Genomic DNA, 17,785 nt, shown 5'->3' with positions numbered 1-17,785 from the left:
GGGAAGGAAGGGGGGGGGAAGGGGAGGGGAGGGAAGGGAAGGGAAGGGAAGGGAAGGGAAGGAAAAAACATTAAAAAGATGCAGGAGTGGGGAATTTTTGTTAAAAAAATGTAGATTGAAATAGGTAGGTTTATGGATTTTTACAGTGTGGGTACTTCGCTATGGCAGCCAAGGGATGTAGTAGATAATCCATCACTTGGGTTCTTTAAATCCAGGTAGGTTGTATTGTTTGAACTGTAATGTAATTCAAATCTAAAATGTTAATCTTGGAGAAGGAATCTCTTCTACTCTGCAAGAGGCCAGGCAGGCCCCTGTGATGTTCCTTTCTGGTCTGTAAGTCTACAAATTTTGGTCTGATTCGTGTTCGTCTTTGTGCACTTCTGAGCCAAGGTGTACAGAGAGCAGGAAGGACCAGGTCCTCCCCCCAACCCCTCAGCAGAACTGAAGTCCTGTTGGGGCTCCCGACAGACGTGTTAACAATACGGTAATATGAAATCTTTCTTTGTTCCAGCATGGGCCTGTATTCACAATATTCGCTCTGGGAAAACGGTTTACTTTTGTGACTGAGGACGAAGGCACTGAAGCATTTTTTAAATCTAAAGACTTAAATTTTGAACAGGCAGTACAACAAGCTGTCGAGAATGCAGGTAAATGAGACCTAGCTCCTTTGTAATGGAGTTCAGATCTAGTTACCCATTAAAGCCCAATCCAAAGCCCACTTGCTTTTTGATCATGACTTAAATGCTTATCTTAACCCATGACCGTGCTTACGAAATGAAGGCAAAATGAAATTCCTTCATGTGGATCCAGCACTGTATGCCTGCTAAGTGATTTGGATTCAGTCTCAAGGGATCAAAGGTTTCTGAACCAGGGACTGTTACTACTTTTATCATCAAGCAACCCCAGTTTGAGATCAGGTCCTTTTCTGTGGCTAGGCACTCCACCTATGCGTATCAGATTTGAAGCAATAGTATCTTGTCCTATCACATAATTTGAAAATCAGCTTGTAGCAATAATTAGCTGTTACCCTGTAGTACAACAGTCATTAGAAAGGGATGAGGTATATATCCCATCCGCAGTGGCATGCTCCATCAGCTCCATTCCATATGCTTATATACACATGGAATCACACAGACAGGAATTCTTTGAGTAGTTTGGCAACTTTGGAGTGTGAAATGAGAGAGAGGCAAGTTGGCAGAGAGATTAAATCACAGAATCACAGAATCCCTGTGTCTGGAAGGCACCACTGGAGATCGCCTAGTCCAAGCCCCTGCTGGGAGCAATGTCAGCGACAGCAGGTTGCTCAGGGCTGTGTCCAGTTGGGTTTTGAGTATCTCCAAGGATGGAGACTCCTCAGCCTCTCTGAGCAACCTGTTCCTGTGTTTGACCATCCTTATAATAAAAACTTTTCTATGTCTCAGTGGAATCTCCTGTATTCCCATTTGTGCCCATTGCCTCCTGCCCTGAGAAGAGCCTGGCCTCATCTTCTTTACTCCTACCACCAGATATTTATCCACACTGATAAGATCCCCCTGAGCCTTTTCTCCTCCAGGCTGAACAGTCCCAGCTCCCTCAGACTCTCCTGGTATGACTATAGCATGAAGACCCAAACTGTTTTTTCTTGGATTAATTTTTTTTCATATCAGTCAGTTTTGTGGAGCACATGCACATCTCTGTACATCCATGTGGAACCTGGGGGGGAATCTCTGGATTGTTGGTTCTGGCACTGAAGCTTCATGAGGCAGGAAGATGCTGCACAGACTGGTAGAAGCGAGAGCTCACCAAAATCTTTATGGCGTTAGAAGGAAGCTTTCTGGGAATTTCACTCTGGAAAATGAGGGTTAAGGCATTTAAATTAGAGTCACAATTTGTGTGTAAAAATTTTCACTCTTATCTTTCAGTGAAAATCTACTTCATCTACTTTCCAAAACATTTCTGTTTCTTTTTGTATTTAGTTTCTGTCCCTGCAGAAGCATTTTATCAGAACCATGGTAACCTCTACAGCATGTTGAAGGGAAAAATGGGTCCTTCTAATCTGCACATGTTCACGGGCACTTTGTGTAAGGAACTACATGAGCACATGGCACACCTGGGCACAGAGGGCACAGGCGACCTCAACAAGCTGGTAAGGTAAGGGAGTTTTGCAGCACATCTCTAACGCATGGGAAACCTATATGGGAGCAGAGATGCTACCGTAAAGCAGGTGGAGCTCAGGCTCACAAGTCTTAGAAAAGCTGTGTCAGGATACTCCTCACTGTGGAGGCTCATTCAGGTGGCTCACAGAATGGACAGGGTTTCATCCAAAGGTGTTTCTCCCAGCTAGGAGAAACATCTGAATTACTTATCTTGAAGAAAAAAGAAAAAACAGCATCTCCCAACAAACCCTGTTTCCCAAAAGATGGGATAAAAGTTTCACATGTTTATAAAGAACTTATGAACAGACAATCAGCAGGATGAAAACTTTCCCTGCGTGTTTTGGGCCAAGCCTAGAACAAAATTTAAATAAGATTTCTGCAACTGACTTTGCTGCCAGAACTTCATCCTTCATGTCAAAAAATCCCTTTACTGAAGAGTTTCATGTGACAACAACAGAGCTTTAAACTCCTCCTTCTTCCTGATCATCTGGAACAACACCTGTATCTTGCCTGTCCATCAGGACTACAAGTTGAATATTGCCTTTGGCTTGGACCTGTTTCTAAGACCTCACATCCAGGTTATCTTTTGCTGACTTCTGCATAATACATCTAAGATACAGCTTTTTACTGCAGGTAAAGCACTGAGTACCTGTCACTTCAATTACGTAATTGAATTCCCCAGTAATTTGGATTAACTGGGGAAAAATGTGGGGGAAAGGGGCTTTGAAATCTCCCAGCCCTCAGTCCCACAGGTCTCAATAATGAGGTGCAAACCCCCACATCCCGTGGTGTTCCCCCACCAAAGTCTCATCTGCTTCTTGTGAAAAAATGGACAGTCATCAAATTGGTACCGTGCTACGCCGCTGCCTGGTATGCTAATATTGGCTCACATTTCCTTGTTATTCCCCTGTCTGAATCCATCTGTGGTCTTTTACCTGGACTCAAGTTTCTGAAGGTAGTGATGGACCTCTTGTTCTGTGCTGTACTGGCACCGGCACAGACTGTGGTCCACAACATGGCATGGGTGCCCGTGGTGGCATGGGTGTACAAATCATACATGAAGCATGAAGCTTGGCTCCCTACTGCATCCCTGATGCAGCCTTGGGGAACAGGACATTCTACCCACTGCCATGGCTGTCATGGGCACTGGTCATCAAATCCGAATCAGCTGCTATTTGTCTAAAATTAAAAAAAAAAGCCATAGCCTAAATGATAAACTACAGAATCCGTAAGAGTCATCCACAGTACATATGTGCTGAGTGTGATCTGTTCGTATGGTTTTGCCAGACAACACAGGATAGAAGAATTGGAATGCAATGCCCTGGATAACTGTTACTTAGCTGCCTCAAAATTAAATCCGTAGAGCCAGCAGGTGGCTCCATCCTCCTGATGATCTCTGGAAAAGCAAGAAAGTGAAAAGAGCCATTGCCCGAAATACGCGTTTAGCAGTTGCTGGAACCCAGCAGAGACTGCATAAGGGTTTCTCAGAGCTCAAGAGTACAGGTAAAGTGGCCTGGGAAACGAGCTCAGAGTTTGCAGGATAACAGAGGAGCAAAGAGGGAAGGAGAGAGAGAAAAAGAAAACAAAAAAAACATCGTTCAGTCCAGCAGAGCTGCAGCCGGAGGAAGGATTTCTTGGGGTGTCTGGTTGCAGAAGGGGTTGTGCAGTGCCCGGGAGGTCCACATGGGCTAACCTGAAATAAGAGGAGTGGTTAATGGGAAGAAGGGGACATCAGAGCCCAGAGCCTTCCTGCCACTGCTCAAGTGACCAAACGCTGACTGATGAAGTTCAGCCACATGCAGAGGACTAGCCTGAGGTCCATGTATCTCCCAGCCTCTGCTTAAAATCTGCAGTAAGGGTGTGAGTGAGGTATGAGCCTTGTGCCAGCCCTTCCATACTGGCGTGATGCTTGAGTCCCGCACTTCTAGCGTTGGCAATTCAACACGCTGCGTCCTGACCTAAAATTGCTACAACAGCTTCCCTGTGGCCTGTAAGTCACGGGGATTTTGTCCTTGCAGGCATGTCATGTATCCAGCAGTGGTGAACACTTTGTTTGGGAAAGGCATCTGCCCGACAAGTCAGAGTGAAATCAAGGAGTTTGAAGAACATTTTCAGAAGTACGATGAGGACTTCGAATACGCTTCTCAGATGCCGGAGTGCTTCCTGAGGTAACGGAGCGGAGATGATGCACATGGTGTACCCATTACAGGCATTTTGCTTGCTGGGGTATCAACCGCGAGAGACATTTCCCCTGGAGGATGATGCGCTGTCTTTATCGATGGTGCACCCTCAGGTCAGGCAGGCTTTCAGAGGTGCTTCAAGAAAGTTTTGACCTTGTCTCATGTATTTTCCTGGCATAAAGCAGAAACAACCTTGCTTAGGTGGGCAGGGTCCAGCCTGGACCTGTCAGGGAGCAGAAGAACCGGGCAAAGGGCAAAGGCCTGAGCCTAAATGTGAGTCCCAAGCTGAGGGGGTCCCCAACGAGGCATCTCCCTGCTCCTTCCCACACCTTAGCTGTTTTCCCAGCAGACTGATCCCAGGTTACGTAGCTGCACTGTCACACAGCTGACCTTGGGTAGAGGCAACCAACCTCCAAGGAAGGGAGCCTGTCTGTGCTCTCAGGGCCATGACAGCATCTTGAGCACCTCAAAATAGCCTTCAGAAAAAACTAAGGATGCTCTAAAAATGTGGCCTTTATTTTCTCAGGGGAGGTCATTCTTGAAAAGATTGACCTAAGCAATTGTCCAAAGCCACAATGAAAACCCGTAGTAGAATAGATAGGAAAATCACAGGTTCTGGCTGCAAGATGAGGTCTGGCCAAGATGAAGTCAACACTACTGTCAGTCAGACTGACACTTGACTATTCATCAACTGACTGCTGCCCAGGGGCTTTTGGAAAGAAACCAAGGAGTCCTTCTCATGGAAAAAGAAATGTTGGTTTGTGCTGCCTCAGTTAAGTGCTTCTTGTTTGTTGGTTTTCTTTACAGGAACTGGTCTAAATCAAAAAAATGGCTTCTAAAATTATTTGAGAAAGTAGTGTCAGATGCTGAAAGGACCAACCCTTCAGAGACCACATCCAAGGTAAACATCCGAGGGTATGAAATAAGATGACTTCGTTGTATATTCTGACTGAAGGAATGGAGGGCAGGAATTATTTCAGTACTGGAGGAAATAAGCCAAATATGTCAGCTTTGATAGCTGTACCTTAATTGTCAGTATTGCTGTCACCTACATTAGGACAGACCCATAACTTTGATCCTACTCCTCAATTTAGTTTATTTCCTACAATTCTGAGAATTGACATCTTCCTCTGGGGAATTTTAAGCCAAGGGTTCAGAGCTATGACCCATCGCAGCCTCCGGTATCGCAGTTGCAGTGAGCAGTTGAAAAGGGTGAGAGAAAGACCTCTTCAGTTGTTTCTCTGAGGGCACCGCGCTGTGAAATTTCAAAACCTTGTATGTACTATTTTTAAACCCTGGTGTAGAGTGAGTAGATCCTCCAGCAGCCAGACTAGTAGAAAATAGCAGATTACTGGATTGGAAGCCAAGTACCCTAAATATTGATTGTGTCAAAGCTGTGATAAGTTGTCCCCCTGGTTATTCTCCGTAGCTATGGCAGGAATTCTGTCTATAGGGCTGACAAACGCGAGGGCAGACTGGCCTGGGAATTTTGATTTACCAAATGATTATAGAACAGATCATTAAACAAACCAGGTTTTATTTAGACTTTAAAAGCTTTACATACCACAATTTCTTTCATAAAATAAACCAGAATAATGGAAAAAAAGAGAGGGCTGGAGAGGGGATGGTGGGAGGTAAGAAGGTGCAGGAAATAGGAGGCACGAACTCGGTGTCTTAGAGTGGGTGAGAATTTGGAGAAAAGACTGGTCATTTTTTATTCAAGGTCAGCCTTTTCCCCTCTGAAAAGTAGACAGGAAGCTTTGCCTTGAATGCATGGTTGCCCTGTATTTAGGGAAATATTACAAACAAAAGCTGATCCTAGAACATTATACAGTTGCTATAGTTTCAAAGAGTATCAGGTCGTTGAAGTCACTGGTTAGGTCACTAACAAAGCACCTGGAACTAGGGAGTTTCCTCATATATCAAACCATTTCTTCATAACAAGCACCTTTTTGGCAGGAACAGAGAGAACATTTTCTTCATTTCCATTAATTCAACTTGTTCAGTCCCACTTTCAGGTTCTTTAAAGTAGAGAAGTAGAGCAAGAATTAAAAAAGAATAGAGATTTCTTTTTTCTTTCTTCCACATACAAGCAACAATGGGGAGTGAGGGAACCAAATCCCCTAAAAACTTCAAGAAAACGGAGGGCAGTACAAGTATTCAGTAGGGATTCACGTGGTGCATTGACTACTTCTGGCCCTCTGCCTATGAGTGAGTCTCATTTTCTCTTAACAGCTGTCATCTCTACTTTGTGACTGCAAAAACCCCATAACTAACATTACTTCTCTTTGATAAACTAGTCTTACATTGTATCCTTGAATTCTAGTAAGCCCTACCCTAAACTAGATTTTAATATCTTTTTGGAAATACACATTATTAACTTTTATTTATAACAGACACTACTGCAACATCTCCTGGATAACTTGCAAGGAAAACATCTAGCTCCCAATTATGGTCTCCTAATGCTCTGGGCTTCCCAAGCAAACGCTGTCCCTGTAAGTACATCAGCTAGAGAAACACTTTCTCTCTATCCTGTTCAAAAGCCTGTATTTGGGAAGCAAAGACTTTGAACCAGAGGTCACACACACCACATGTATTCCAAAGAAGGGATTATCACGCCCACATGCATCACTACACATATACCCAGGCTGCAATGTCACAGAAGCAATGACAAGAAAAGCTCTTCTTGTATTTTTCCTAAATCATTATGTCCCCTATCATAAGATTTCAGGAACATAAGTCTTAGAGCTATTAAGATCACAGTCTTAAGCTGTGGAGAGCATTTAACTCTATTTTGAAGCACTGTGGCTGTACTATAGTAAAGACACTATTTTAAATAGCCTGGTGTTATCAATTGTAAAGAATATCAAAAGCATAATATAGAGTAACTTCATCTGTGTGTAAATCCTTGAGTGAATTTGGCCCTTTCGCTTTGGGGGATCTGCTGTACAAATGCCAGTGTTGCTTCAGGGGAAGAAAAGCAAGAGTTTGATTCTACTGCCACTTAAGTTTTGTCTAGGTTAGAAACGGATTTGACAGATTAATGATACAGATATATGTATGCTAACGAGCCCAATATATCTAACACAGCTTAGGCTGACCAAAGACATTTATAGGAATTTCTCAGATGAAAAATCCATAGCAGCAAAACCATCTTTTATTTACCATGACTACTAAGCTCTTTCCAGCACAGTTATGTCCGTTACAGATGTGATTTAGAAAAAAATGATAGTGAGTTATTTTCGTATGTACTCCTAATGGATATATATCTATGTTTTTTGTAGACTGGATATTACTACAATTTACCCTAAAGGAATTTCATCCATTTCAGTGAGGTTTCTGTGGATTCACGTGTTGGTATAAGTGAGAGGCATAGCCTGCTGTCTGTTATCAGGATAACTGACATTCCTTCCACAACACTATCATTACTTACTTCTGTAATATTCTGCTGTAAATAGACATACAGATATTTCGTTGTTTCTCAGAATAGTCACAACCACTGTTCTGGTGACTGGAATGATGAAAAAAGGCCTTTCACCTTCTAAGGGGATTTTTTACAAGCGCGTCAAACCTTTTTATCTGAAACAATTCAGTTATCCCTCCTCAGCCCATGGAGTGAAGCCACGGTGTCCAAGTGCTGTACAAGAAAACTAAGCTACCAGATTTGTTTTGCAGAAGGAGGGCTGCATCCACGTGGGGCTATTTGGGAAATAACAGTAAGAGTTCTCATCCCTCACCAGCACAGATGGCCTGTGACCAGATCTGCGTGCAGACTGCATCTGCCGCTAGCTCAGCAAGAGGAGAGAGACTCCTGGCAGTGCTGCGAGTCCTTCTGGTTTCATCCTACTTAAGAGGATTTTCTCCTTTTCTAAATTTCTTGATTTTCAACTCCATTGCATAATCAGTTAGCAAATTATTTCTAAAAGGGATATACTACTGCTTGTTTTGCTGTTAATTAAAACTTTTCCTGCCCATTTTAGTGCGACTCACTGTGACAATGCCCTGCAAATGATTTCACCTCATTTCTGCTAATATTAGTAGGAATTTACTATTTAATTTTTCTTCCATTCATGCAGCTAAATCTAATCACACACAATGATTTAGTAATTCATTTTAACACCTAGTTATTTGAAATTAAAGAAAGGATTCTGTGTTTCAAAGCTCAAAGCCAAAGCTATGTTCACTGAAGTACACAGCAAATGACTAGACCTAATCTCCCAGGATCTGAGCCCGTAGATGTGGATTTATCCTGGAAGCACAGCTCCCTGTGCATCCCAACTACAACAGGCACATCCAAAAAAGTAAAAATGTTTTCACCTCCCTCTGTGATTTGCTACAAAGATACTGTAATTCTGTTCCATATTCCTGAGTTGAAGTACTTTCATCTCTGTTTAGATTGCATTCTGGACTCTTGTTTTCATACTTTCTTATCCTTCCATTTACAAGAAAATCATGGAAGACCTGGCTTCTGTTTTTGGCAAAGCAGGTAATAAATTCCATCATGTCCTTCTGGAACCTAGAAATGATTTTTTCTGTGTTGGCCAATGGTCAATGGCTGGGAATAATGAATGTTGCTGCTGAGGGTAGTACTGATAACATAGGGTCCAGCTCTGAGTTCTTCACTCAGCAAATGTTCAAGACATATTTTTAAGCAAAAACACCTTTGATGTTAGCAAAAGAAGGTAGAAAAAGAGCCGTATGTATTTGTCGCTTCATTCCACATTTATCATTTAGACCTAGTTTTGTATTAACCAGTCTTGTGCTTTTTTCATGCATCTCTGATAGGGTCAGATGAGGTCTCTCAATTCAGCTGCTTTTCATGGTGTGATGTTCACCAGAGTTACAGCTATTCTGTGGAAAAACAGGCCAGGAACTGTTCTCTTTTCTCTCATCTGAGGCCAATTTGTCCAGCATGATTCACCCCCATATGTCATTCACATATGCAGTCCCCTGAACAATGCTTAGACTTTCATGGAAGACTCTTAGTTGACATGGGTCAAAACCACATCAAGGAACATGTCAATAATTAACCAATAAGGATAATCATGAACCAGCCTTTCTCCTGGCCCTATTTTATTTGCTAGTGTTAACATAGCCCAAGAGCTCAGCCTTGACTACTTGTCTTGGTGCCTACAGTCCCCAAGATTCCCCATGCAGTGTCCTACCAAAGTACTGAAAAAGTCCAGGGACTCTTAACTTTCAAGATGACCTTTGTTTGGCCTCTTCTGGTGAATGCCATATCTACATCTGCCTTAGAGTTACTAAATTATTACTAAATTATCTTCGGTGACTTTTCTTAAATTGTACTGATTTTGGTCCATTTATTTACTTTGAAAGATAAAGAAAATTTCTGGGTGTAAACAAGATCTTAAAGTCTTGAGGTATTCAGTCAGAAGGTCTAAAGCAAGACATGTCAGCATGTATCAAAACAAGTATGAAATCTAATTTTTACACGGAGTCTTCTTTCTCATGCCACAACAGGTAAAGATAAAATAGAAGTCGCTGAAGAGGACCTTAAGAAGCTCCCTTTTATTAAATGGTGCACTTTGGAAGCCATACGGCTGAGGTCTCCAGGTGCAATCACCAAGAAAGTAGTAAACCCAATAAGAATTCAGGTGAGTTTCTTTTTTTTTCCTTTTTTTTCCTCTCTCTCTCTCCCCCCACACCCTCCACCCCCCCCCGATGCTATATGATTTGTCTGGAAAGTGGCCTCCCAATAGATCTAGATAAAATTAAAATTAAAATAGTAGAGATATTCCACAATCTCACAGTTTAACAGATTTATTCATCATCATTATTTTAATTGTCATTAATTTAAGAGTGGTTTTGCTTCTTTTGCTAATAGTCTTACCTTCAGTTTTGAACTGAATTTAAATTAAACTGAATTGAGCTGGAGATACTGTGCTGATGCTATATGAAATAGTAATCAGACAAAACAAATACAGTAAAAGGCACTACGATTTAGTAACTGATAAAACTCTTCTTTTCTGTTTGTTCTGTTCAGTGCCGTTTAGAGGGGAAGTGCCAGCGTTCAGGAGTCTAACAAATAAATGTTTGGGAGAAAAACACTCTCTCTTAAGGAATCAGCACTCATGCCCATTTAAGAAATAACTAAAGTCCCACAAAGGTCTATTTTCAAATAAGTCTTTCTATGAATTTCTTTGGGTTTTGAAGGAAGTGCTTAACAAGAGATTTAGGAAAAAATACCAGTTCACATGGTATAACAAGAAGTGGAAAAGACAGAAATAATGTTTCTATTATTTCTATACCTGAAAAACCAAAACAAAAATAGTCTTTCCACATTCTCCACTGTTTAGGTCTTTCTTATGGAAAAAAGGGAAACGGCAAGAAGCAGCTTTAAACATGTAATATGCCCACCATGGCTTTACCACCTTCAGTTGTCCTTTGTTAGGACCTTCTGCTGATGCAAGAGAAGTACTAAGGAGAGACTGTTTTGTGAGTTGAACCCGTGATTTTCTCTTTTCTTAGAGTTTTTTCTCCTTTTCAGAATTTCACCATTCCTGCAGGTGACATGCTGATGTTGTCGCCGTATTGGTTGCACAGGAATCCAAAATATTTTCCTGACCCAGAAACGTTCAAACCTGTAAGTTGTCACTCTCAGTGTGGGTATTTTGCTGTCTTTTCTCCTCTTCACTTATTTCACAACAAAAGCACATAGACAAATTGGCTTAAAGTTGGGTATTCCACAGAGGATACAGAGAAGATGTGCACAAAAAGGAGGAGCCTGTAGGAATAAGCAAGACTTTAAAGTTCAATTATATATTCCAAATAATATAGTACTACTTTATATCACTTTGATCTCGATTGAAAGCCCACCATGGAAAGATCCCAGTGATTTCACTGTTGAACCCAACTCCAAATACTCTCCTCTCCCTGGCATCTGTCTGTATAGCTCATCTCCACGTATTTACCCAGGCTCATTGGTCTTTCCAGTCAGATGATTTCTGGTAAGCATTAGCTCTGCTAATTCAGTAGCTCATCTAGAGTTTCTTGATTATTATTCCACTCCAGGTGGCCGTGTGGGCAGGCTTGTAACTGCTCTTTTTAGCACCATCCGCTGTAGAACGGTTTGTCTTTTTTATAGAAATACATCAAGGAGTAATTTAAACAAAACTTCCCTTCTAGCAAACTCTTCACCAATTTGAAATCCCTCATAACAATTCCTGTCTGTTTGAAACCCTCAGCAGAAACCTTGATGCAGCAGCTTATTTCTTTAGTAACTTTATTCCTAAAAAGCAAGCTGGCTTATTTTTTAGAAACTCACCCTTTTTCCACAAGGAATGGGTCAGTACCCCTTGGACATTGCCATTCCAAATGGTATCGCCTAGCTTCATCACCATGGAGGGTTTTTTTCTTGCTTTTATTGGATTTTGATGCTAACAGGTTTCCTCTTCAGAAAGCTGAACGGCCCAAGCTGAAAAAAATCCAAAATAAACAAACACAAGATTACATCTTCTCTAAGACAGCTTCATCAGAGGAGTTAGCCACCATAAACTTGACAGGGTGTTACTTGAAGGCCTTCATAGAGTTGCACTGAGTTTCTGGAGGCTGGTATAGTTTGTCACCCAGCATTCAAGAGATTTACTTCTGTCAGTGTCACCCACCCAAACTTTAGCCGATATTGCTTTGCTCCTCGTGTTGTTCCTTTTCTCTTAAAGCAACTCAGGATGGAGCAAGGAGCCGTCTGGGTACAGACAGGCTGTTTTTGTTGGGAAGAGTTCATTTTCTCCCACACTGGCTCGCCCCTGAGAATGGGGCTGTGCAATCCTTGCCTTTCTCTTGTGTGACAGCTCACACACCTTGCATTTATCTGTGCACGGCGTCTTAGAAATGGTTTGTGTGCAAGACGTGCATGAGCCGATTGTGTGCTGTGATACAATTTTGTGGCTGAGGGAAGGTACTGGTTGAACATTTGCTTTGAATGTGCATATATTTAACAGGAGGAGGTCGCATTTTTATAGGCATTTCAACAGCTCAAGACGCAGGATTTAGAAAAACGGGAAGGTATAGGAAGAATGCTTTAGGGGTGATTTGAAAACCTCTCCAGCACTAAGTATGTTTCCAGTGGGACCCTCATTTCTTTCCCTGAGTTGGTGCTGACTTTTAAATCCAGACTGTAACATTAACAGGTTGAATGCAAAAAATGGCATTAGTGCAACTTTGTATTGAGGATTAGCTGTCCAAGGTCATTTTTAGCCTGGAGAAATAAAGTTAAGCTTTATTTATATAAGGCTGATTTGGAAAAAAAAAGTTTCTTCCCACAGGATCGTTGGAAAGAGGCAAATTTAGAGAAGAATGCTTTCTTGGACAGCTTTGTGGCATTCGGAGGAGGGAAGCATCAGTGTCCAGGAAGGTCAGTGAAACAGCTGGGGTTTATTTATTCCCAAACCCTGCAGAGAACAAGTCTCTTGAACTGGGCTCCTCTTACACTTGGAGATAAAGTGTTTTCATTGCTTTGCTCTTTGGCAGTCCCCTCATGTTCAGTATTATCTGGACCTCGTTTAAACTGATTTGAAAGTGGTTTCATTCCTGGAAAAGACAGGTTAAGTCACAATGTAAATGCAGAATGTGAGACTAGCGTATCAAGGGATATCCTCCAGGGAGGAAAGTCAGCCTAGCTCTGCTGCTGCTGAGGCACCTTTTCATCAAGGGAGAATCGTTCCACTTACAAACATGCCAGTTTGCAGACACAGACTTTTCGGTTGCCATAAACCAGTTCTAAACTAACCTAAAGAACATTTCTCTGGTCTGAGACTCTTTTTCCATCCTCTATGATACCATTGACATCTTTGCTAATCTTCAAATGTCTTAACTGTCTCCTGTCTGTTTAAATCTTGCCTTTGCATTAAGGCCCACGCAATTGTATGATGGCTTAAATTGCAGATCCTGTCTCCCTTCACTTCTCTAGCAATGCCAGCCTCGATGCTTCCTGCAATCCTTCTGCTGTTTTCTCTGCTGTCCCTCTTCCTGGAACAAGTCCCAGAGAGCCAGCTGCTCCTCGTTTCTGTGTTCAAACATCTCTATGCTCAATTCTCTGCCTTCAAAACCTGGTATTCTCTAGGAAGCAAATAACCAAGAATCCCTAAAACTGGTCAGTTTAACTCAAGAGTCCCATGTGAAGTGAGGAATCCAGAGGGTATTGCAGAGGATCTGCATTCTTGAATATGCACCCTATAGCAGGCTGGACATGAGCGTCAGATAAACTTTGTGAAGACATTAAAGACATAAACAAAATGAAAAAACCTGCATTCACCATTTAGGCTTGCCAGAGGAAAGTGCTCACTCACTGCCGTACCTCCGTGACTTGTAACATATTCCTAAGCTAAATATGAGCACAGCCTCATTCCTAGCAAGGGCGACAGCAGAATTCACAAGAGGCATCCGCAGGTACAGGACAAGCTGCAAAAAAATGTTTCTGAAAGCTGCTTGTTTATATATACTGACCTATTTCTTTGTTCAGGCTGTTCTCTGGAATTTGATAATATCTTTAAAATAAGTTTGTGGTTAGAAAGAAGATGATAACATTTCTACATAGGCAACGGATGGAGAATCTTTTTCTTGCTGACAGACAAAAAGTCCTTTCAAACCCTTTGGCAGTCCACATGGTAAACACACCTTCATGTTTTTCAGCAATAATTCTAAAAGAATAATGTGGTGGTCTTTAAAGAAAGGAAATTAAATCAAGGGATGTATCTAGATCCCAGGGTGCAGATTTCCTTGGTATGACTGAATGAAACAATGATATGTCAAGTTTAAGATGCATTTTCATTTAATTCACTATTGGGATTTATAAATGAAATGTATGAAACATTTAATTTCTCCATTGCAAAAGTTCATCATGAAATTAAAAGCTAATTTAATCAAAATGAAAGCTAGAAAATATCTTACTTGTCAAATATTCTAGGAAACTGACATGGGAAGAGCTCCCACAAAGCCATTTCTGTGCCATCTTTTTTACCTAAAGGAAAATTTGATGGCCGTGAAGCTACTTTTGTCTAACCAGGTGATTATTGCCTGTGCTTATCTTGCATGGCTCCGTCTGTTGTCTCCTGTCTTATGCTGACATTGTAAACCCTTCAGCATGATTTCATTCTCGGACTCCATTTACTGCAGGACATCAATCCACAGCTGGGCTCCTGGGTTCCAGCACAACACCAATACGTAACAGTGCGTTGGGGGCAAGATTTCAGAAAGCACATCTTTGTCAAACCCCCTTGTCACTAAATAAAATGGGAAGGCATCAGTGACTCAGAGTTCTAGGGGAGGCTCTAGGACTCAGTCATGAATACGAAAGACAGGTGGGAACTATGGGGCATTTAGCGGCAAGACAGCTTGTGGCTTCTGCTCAGTACGATGTGCCGTGGGAGAGAGGGACGCGCTGGGACTCCTTTCACTCCTGGGCTGTCCCTCTGGCCACACTCTGGCAATATGTGTGTTGCTTATCATCCTTGTGTCTCAGCATCTCTGCAGAGCAGAATAACAACAGCAGTCTGTCTGAGATCTAACGGTGGGAAGTGCTGCAGTCAGTTATCGGTTATATCCATTGCCGCTCGGACGATTGCAGATGAACCCCACCACGGGTACAGAGGTGTCAGAGCTGGTCAGCCTGCATCTGGCTGTGCTTGTGTTTGAAGGACAGACCTCTGCAAATGCAGTGCTTCCACTTTCAGGGCAACCTGGAGGCATTTTGGCATTTGGTTGTATCATGGTACATCCATGGCAAACCAGTGAGGATGGCTCAGAGTCAGGACCTCAAGCACCAGGGGTCCAGGGCCTCACTCTGCAACCAGTGCAGTGACCGTGAGGAGCCCACCTTTGTACGGTACTGCCGGCATGGAGTTTGGGCTAGCAAGTCCTGCCTGACCTGAGCTAACTTCCATTGAAATATCTCTGCACTGCATTCCCCTGAGCCCAAGGTCACCAACAGCTCCCTATCTCAAGGTAATTCCAATGTGAAATCACAGAGATAATCTGGGTCTGAAGCTACGCCAAAACAAACAAGCATCCTCCCACTCCGGAGCATAGGGCGGCTCAGTGCGCAGATCTGGATGGCTCTGCAGGAGTTAGCTTGGGTCTCGTGGGGCTTATTAGCTTCCTCTTCACACCTGCCAGGCCAAATCCAGGCTGACGCCATGTGCAGTCATGTTGCCTTCTCCCCAGTGAATTCCCCAATAGCTGTTTTATCCAAGTTTTCCAGCATATCTCAGATAATGGAAAATAAACTGCGTTAGAAAAGCAAGGTAGTATTACTATTTTAACTAGGTGTTTAAGACTTATGTCTGAATTCTGAGTAATCCCATGACCTGGCATAGGTGCATGCTAGTGCCTGAATGCAGAAAACTCTTGTACATATCAACATTAAAAACAATAGCCTAGAAGAGTTCACCTGCAGTTATATGAAATCTTCTCTGGACTGACTAAGACAGACCTTTCTGAGAGTGTTACAGAAAAAAAATCATGCCCTTGGGTCTCATACTGCATTCTAATGCTGACGCATTAAATAATAACTCCCGCTGTTACAGCTACTCTGACGTCATCAGGCTCCCAGCTGTATTATATAACTTTATATAGCACAATTAGTCATATAGCCTTTTCTATATTTGACTGTTTTCTCACTCCTGTGAAGTTATTTCAAGTCAGCAAGCGTTAGAAGAACATAAATGTTTACACAGTGGAAAAAACCATAATGATAAGGGGCTGTTTTAAAATAGGGTGTCAGAGGAATACTGTCGGTCTAACGTTTCACCGGAAAGAAGGGGCAGCCGCTACATTCATGTTCTTCGCTGAGTAATGAAGCTGAACAAAGCTACAGCATATTTTCCTACTGAAGATAAACTTTCAGGCAGAACTAAAGCATGGAATGTAAAATGTGTCAAAGACACCCTGTTTCTTATCTGATGATAACACAGGTGTCAGGCTGGACAGCCAACGTTTTCCTCCCTTTTCTTGCAGGTGGTTCGCTATCATGGAAATCCAGTTGTTCGTCGTGCTATTCCTATACAAATACGAATTTGTGCTTTTGGATGCAGTACCAAAGGAGGTAAAAGATCCATGCATTTATATAGCATTCCATGTCTTTATATCCTTCATTCATCACACTCAGCTGAACAACCATGCTCAACTGTGGTTATGTATAATGAAGCAAAATTTTGAGAGGAGTGTTAATACAACATGTAATTAATAACTCGATTTTTGTTTTAAGTCAGAAAACCTAGAGTAACTCCAGCAATGTTAGCGGAGCTGCGCTGTCTATATAAGAATGCACCCACAAGAGTATTTTGTCTCATCATTGCCTAAACATTACAAGAGATTTTATAATTGCTTTCTGCCACTCACAAAACCAATGAATATGGAACTGGATTATTAATACTTTAAAGATATGAAATCAGATGCAGCACTCACAGTGCTCTTCCACTACATATTCAGTGGTGGAAGAGAAATGATTAGGGTAAGACTGTAGGAGCAACTGTGACACAGAAGGATTTTACCATTAAGGGAGAGTGGCACGGTCTCCACTCTCAGCAGTAATTTCGTTCCCTATTTGCACTGTGTCCCTTCCACTGTCCAAAAATCCTTGTTCCTCACAAACATGGACTGCTGTGAAGTCAGCATGTCTGCCCGTCACAACCTAAACATGACAAACATGCCTGTAGCTAAATTACCAAGGAGAAGAGGGAGAAGTTTAGCATGGAATGGGCTTTGTATGATTGCCCTTTAGGCTTGAGGTTGGAAGCTGGGAGAATTTAATTCCTCTGCTCTCCTTGAAGAATGTGAGATGTTGATCTCAAGCAGTGGTAGAAAGTCCACCCAGAATATGGAGGAAGGTTGCCTCTTCCTGACCGATGGTGTGTTGCCACGCCAGCTCTCACTGGAGTTGATTGTAACTTGGGTCTGCACCCACAGGCAATTATGCTGGTGAAGATATTCAAAACCATTAGACTTTCTTAAGATCTCATGTGTCATCTTCTGTCAGAGTGAGTGGAATAAAAAGTAATTATGAAGGCTCTACTCGATGGCTTCAGCAAACCCAGGAAATACTCTCAGTATTTGGTCTTGGTTCTCTAAGATCAAGGCTCCAAGAATATGTTTATATCTTAATATTAAAGCACGATTAACTGAACTAACTTAAATGTTTCTACTGATTTTCTTCTTTTTGCAGAGCCCTTTACATTTGGTGGGGACACAGCAACCCATGGCACCATTCCGGGTCCAGTATAAATGCCGAGAATGAAAGCTGCCCAGCAATAACTTACCTTCTTTTGCCAGCCACCCCTGGCTGGATGGACCACTGAGCTGCTTCCCTGTCCTATATCTTCATATAGGTTCTTTGCCTTAACAGTTCTTAATTTCATCTTTAAATGCTGTTAATACCCTGTGTTGTGGTATGCCATACCAGTATAGTCCTATCTGTGCTCCTCATCTGATTGCCTACCTCCTAGTATTTAAAAA

At 42.1% G+C, this 17,785-nt stretch overlaps 1 protein-coding gene across 1 annotated transcript in view; it reads left to right on the top strand.

Moving 5' to 3' along the window:
• Positions 1 to 17,567, top strand: part of LOC104080550 (24-hydroxycholesterol 7-alpha-hydroxylase) — a 24,388-nt gene extending 6,821 nt beyond the window's left edge. The window contains exons 2-12 of the mRNA XM_009582970.1: positions 512 to 647; positions 1,956 to 2,130; positions 4,154 to 4,303; positions 5,123 to 5,216; positions 6,712 to 6,810; positions 8,711 to 8,801; positions 9,797 to 9,930; positions 10,824 to 10,919; positions 12,601 to 12,689; positions 16,289 to 16,376; positions 17,496 to 17,567. Coding sequence (XP_009581265.1) covers positions 512 to 647; positions 1,956 to 2,130; positions 4,154 to 4,303; positions 5,123 to 5,216; positions 6,712 to 6,810; positions 8,711 to 8,801; positions 9,797 to 9,930; positions 10,824 to 10,919; positions 12,601 to 12,689; positions 16,289 to 16,376; positions 17,496 to 17,567 — 1,224 coding nt within the window. The remainder of the gene's footprint in view (positions 1 to 511; positions 648 to 1,955; positions 2,131 to 4,153; positions 4,304 to 5,122; positions 5,217 to 6,711; positions 6,811 to 8,710; positions 8,802 to 9,796; positions 9,931 to 10,823; positions 10,920 to 12,600; positions 12,690 to 16,288; positions 16,377 to 17,495) is intronic.
• Positions 17,568 to 17,785: the final 218 nt, after the last annotated feature.

This window comes from Fulmarus glacialis, unplaced genomic scaffold, assembly GCF_000690835.1.
Source record: "Fulmarus glacialis isolate BGI_N327 unplaced genomic scaffold, ASM69083v1 scaffold34288, whole genome shotgun sequence".
Lineage (NCBI taxonomy): Eukaryota > Metazoa > Chordata > Aves > Procellariiformes > Procellariidae > Fulmarus > Fulmarus glacialis.
Note: the sequence above shows the minus strand (reverse complement) of the source record. Positions and strands in the feature narration are given on the sequence as shown.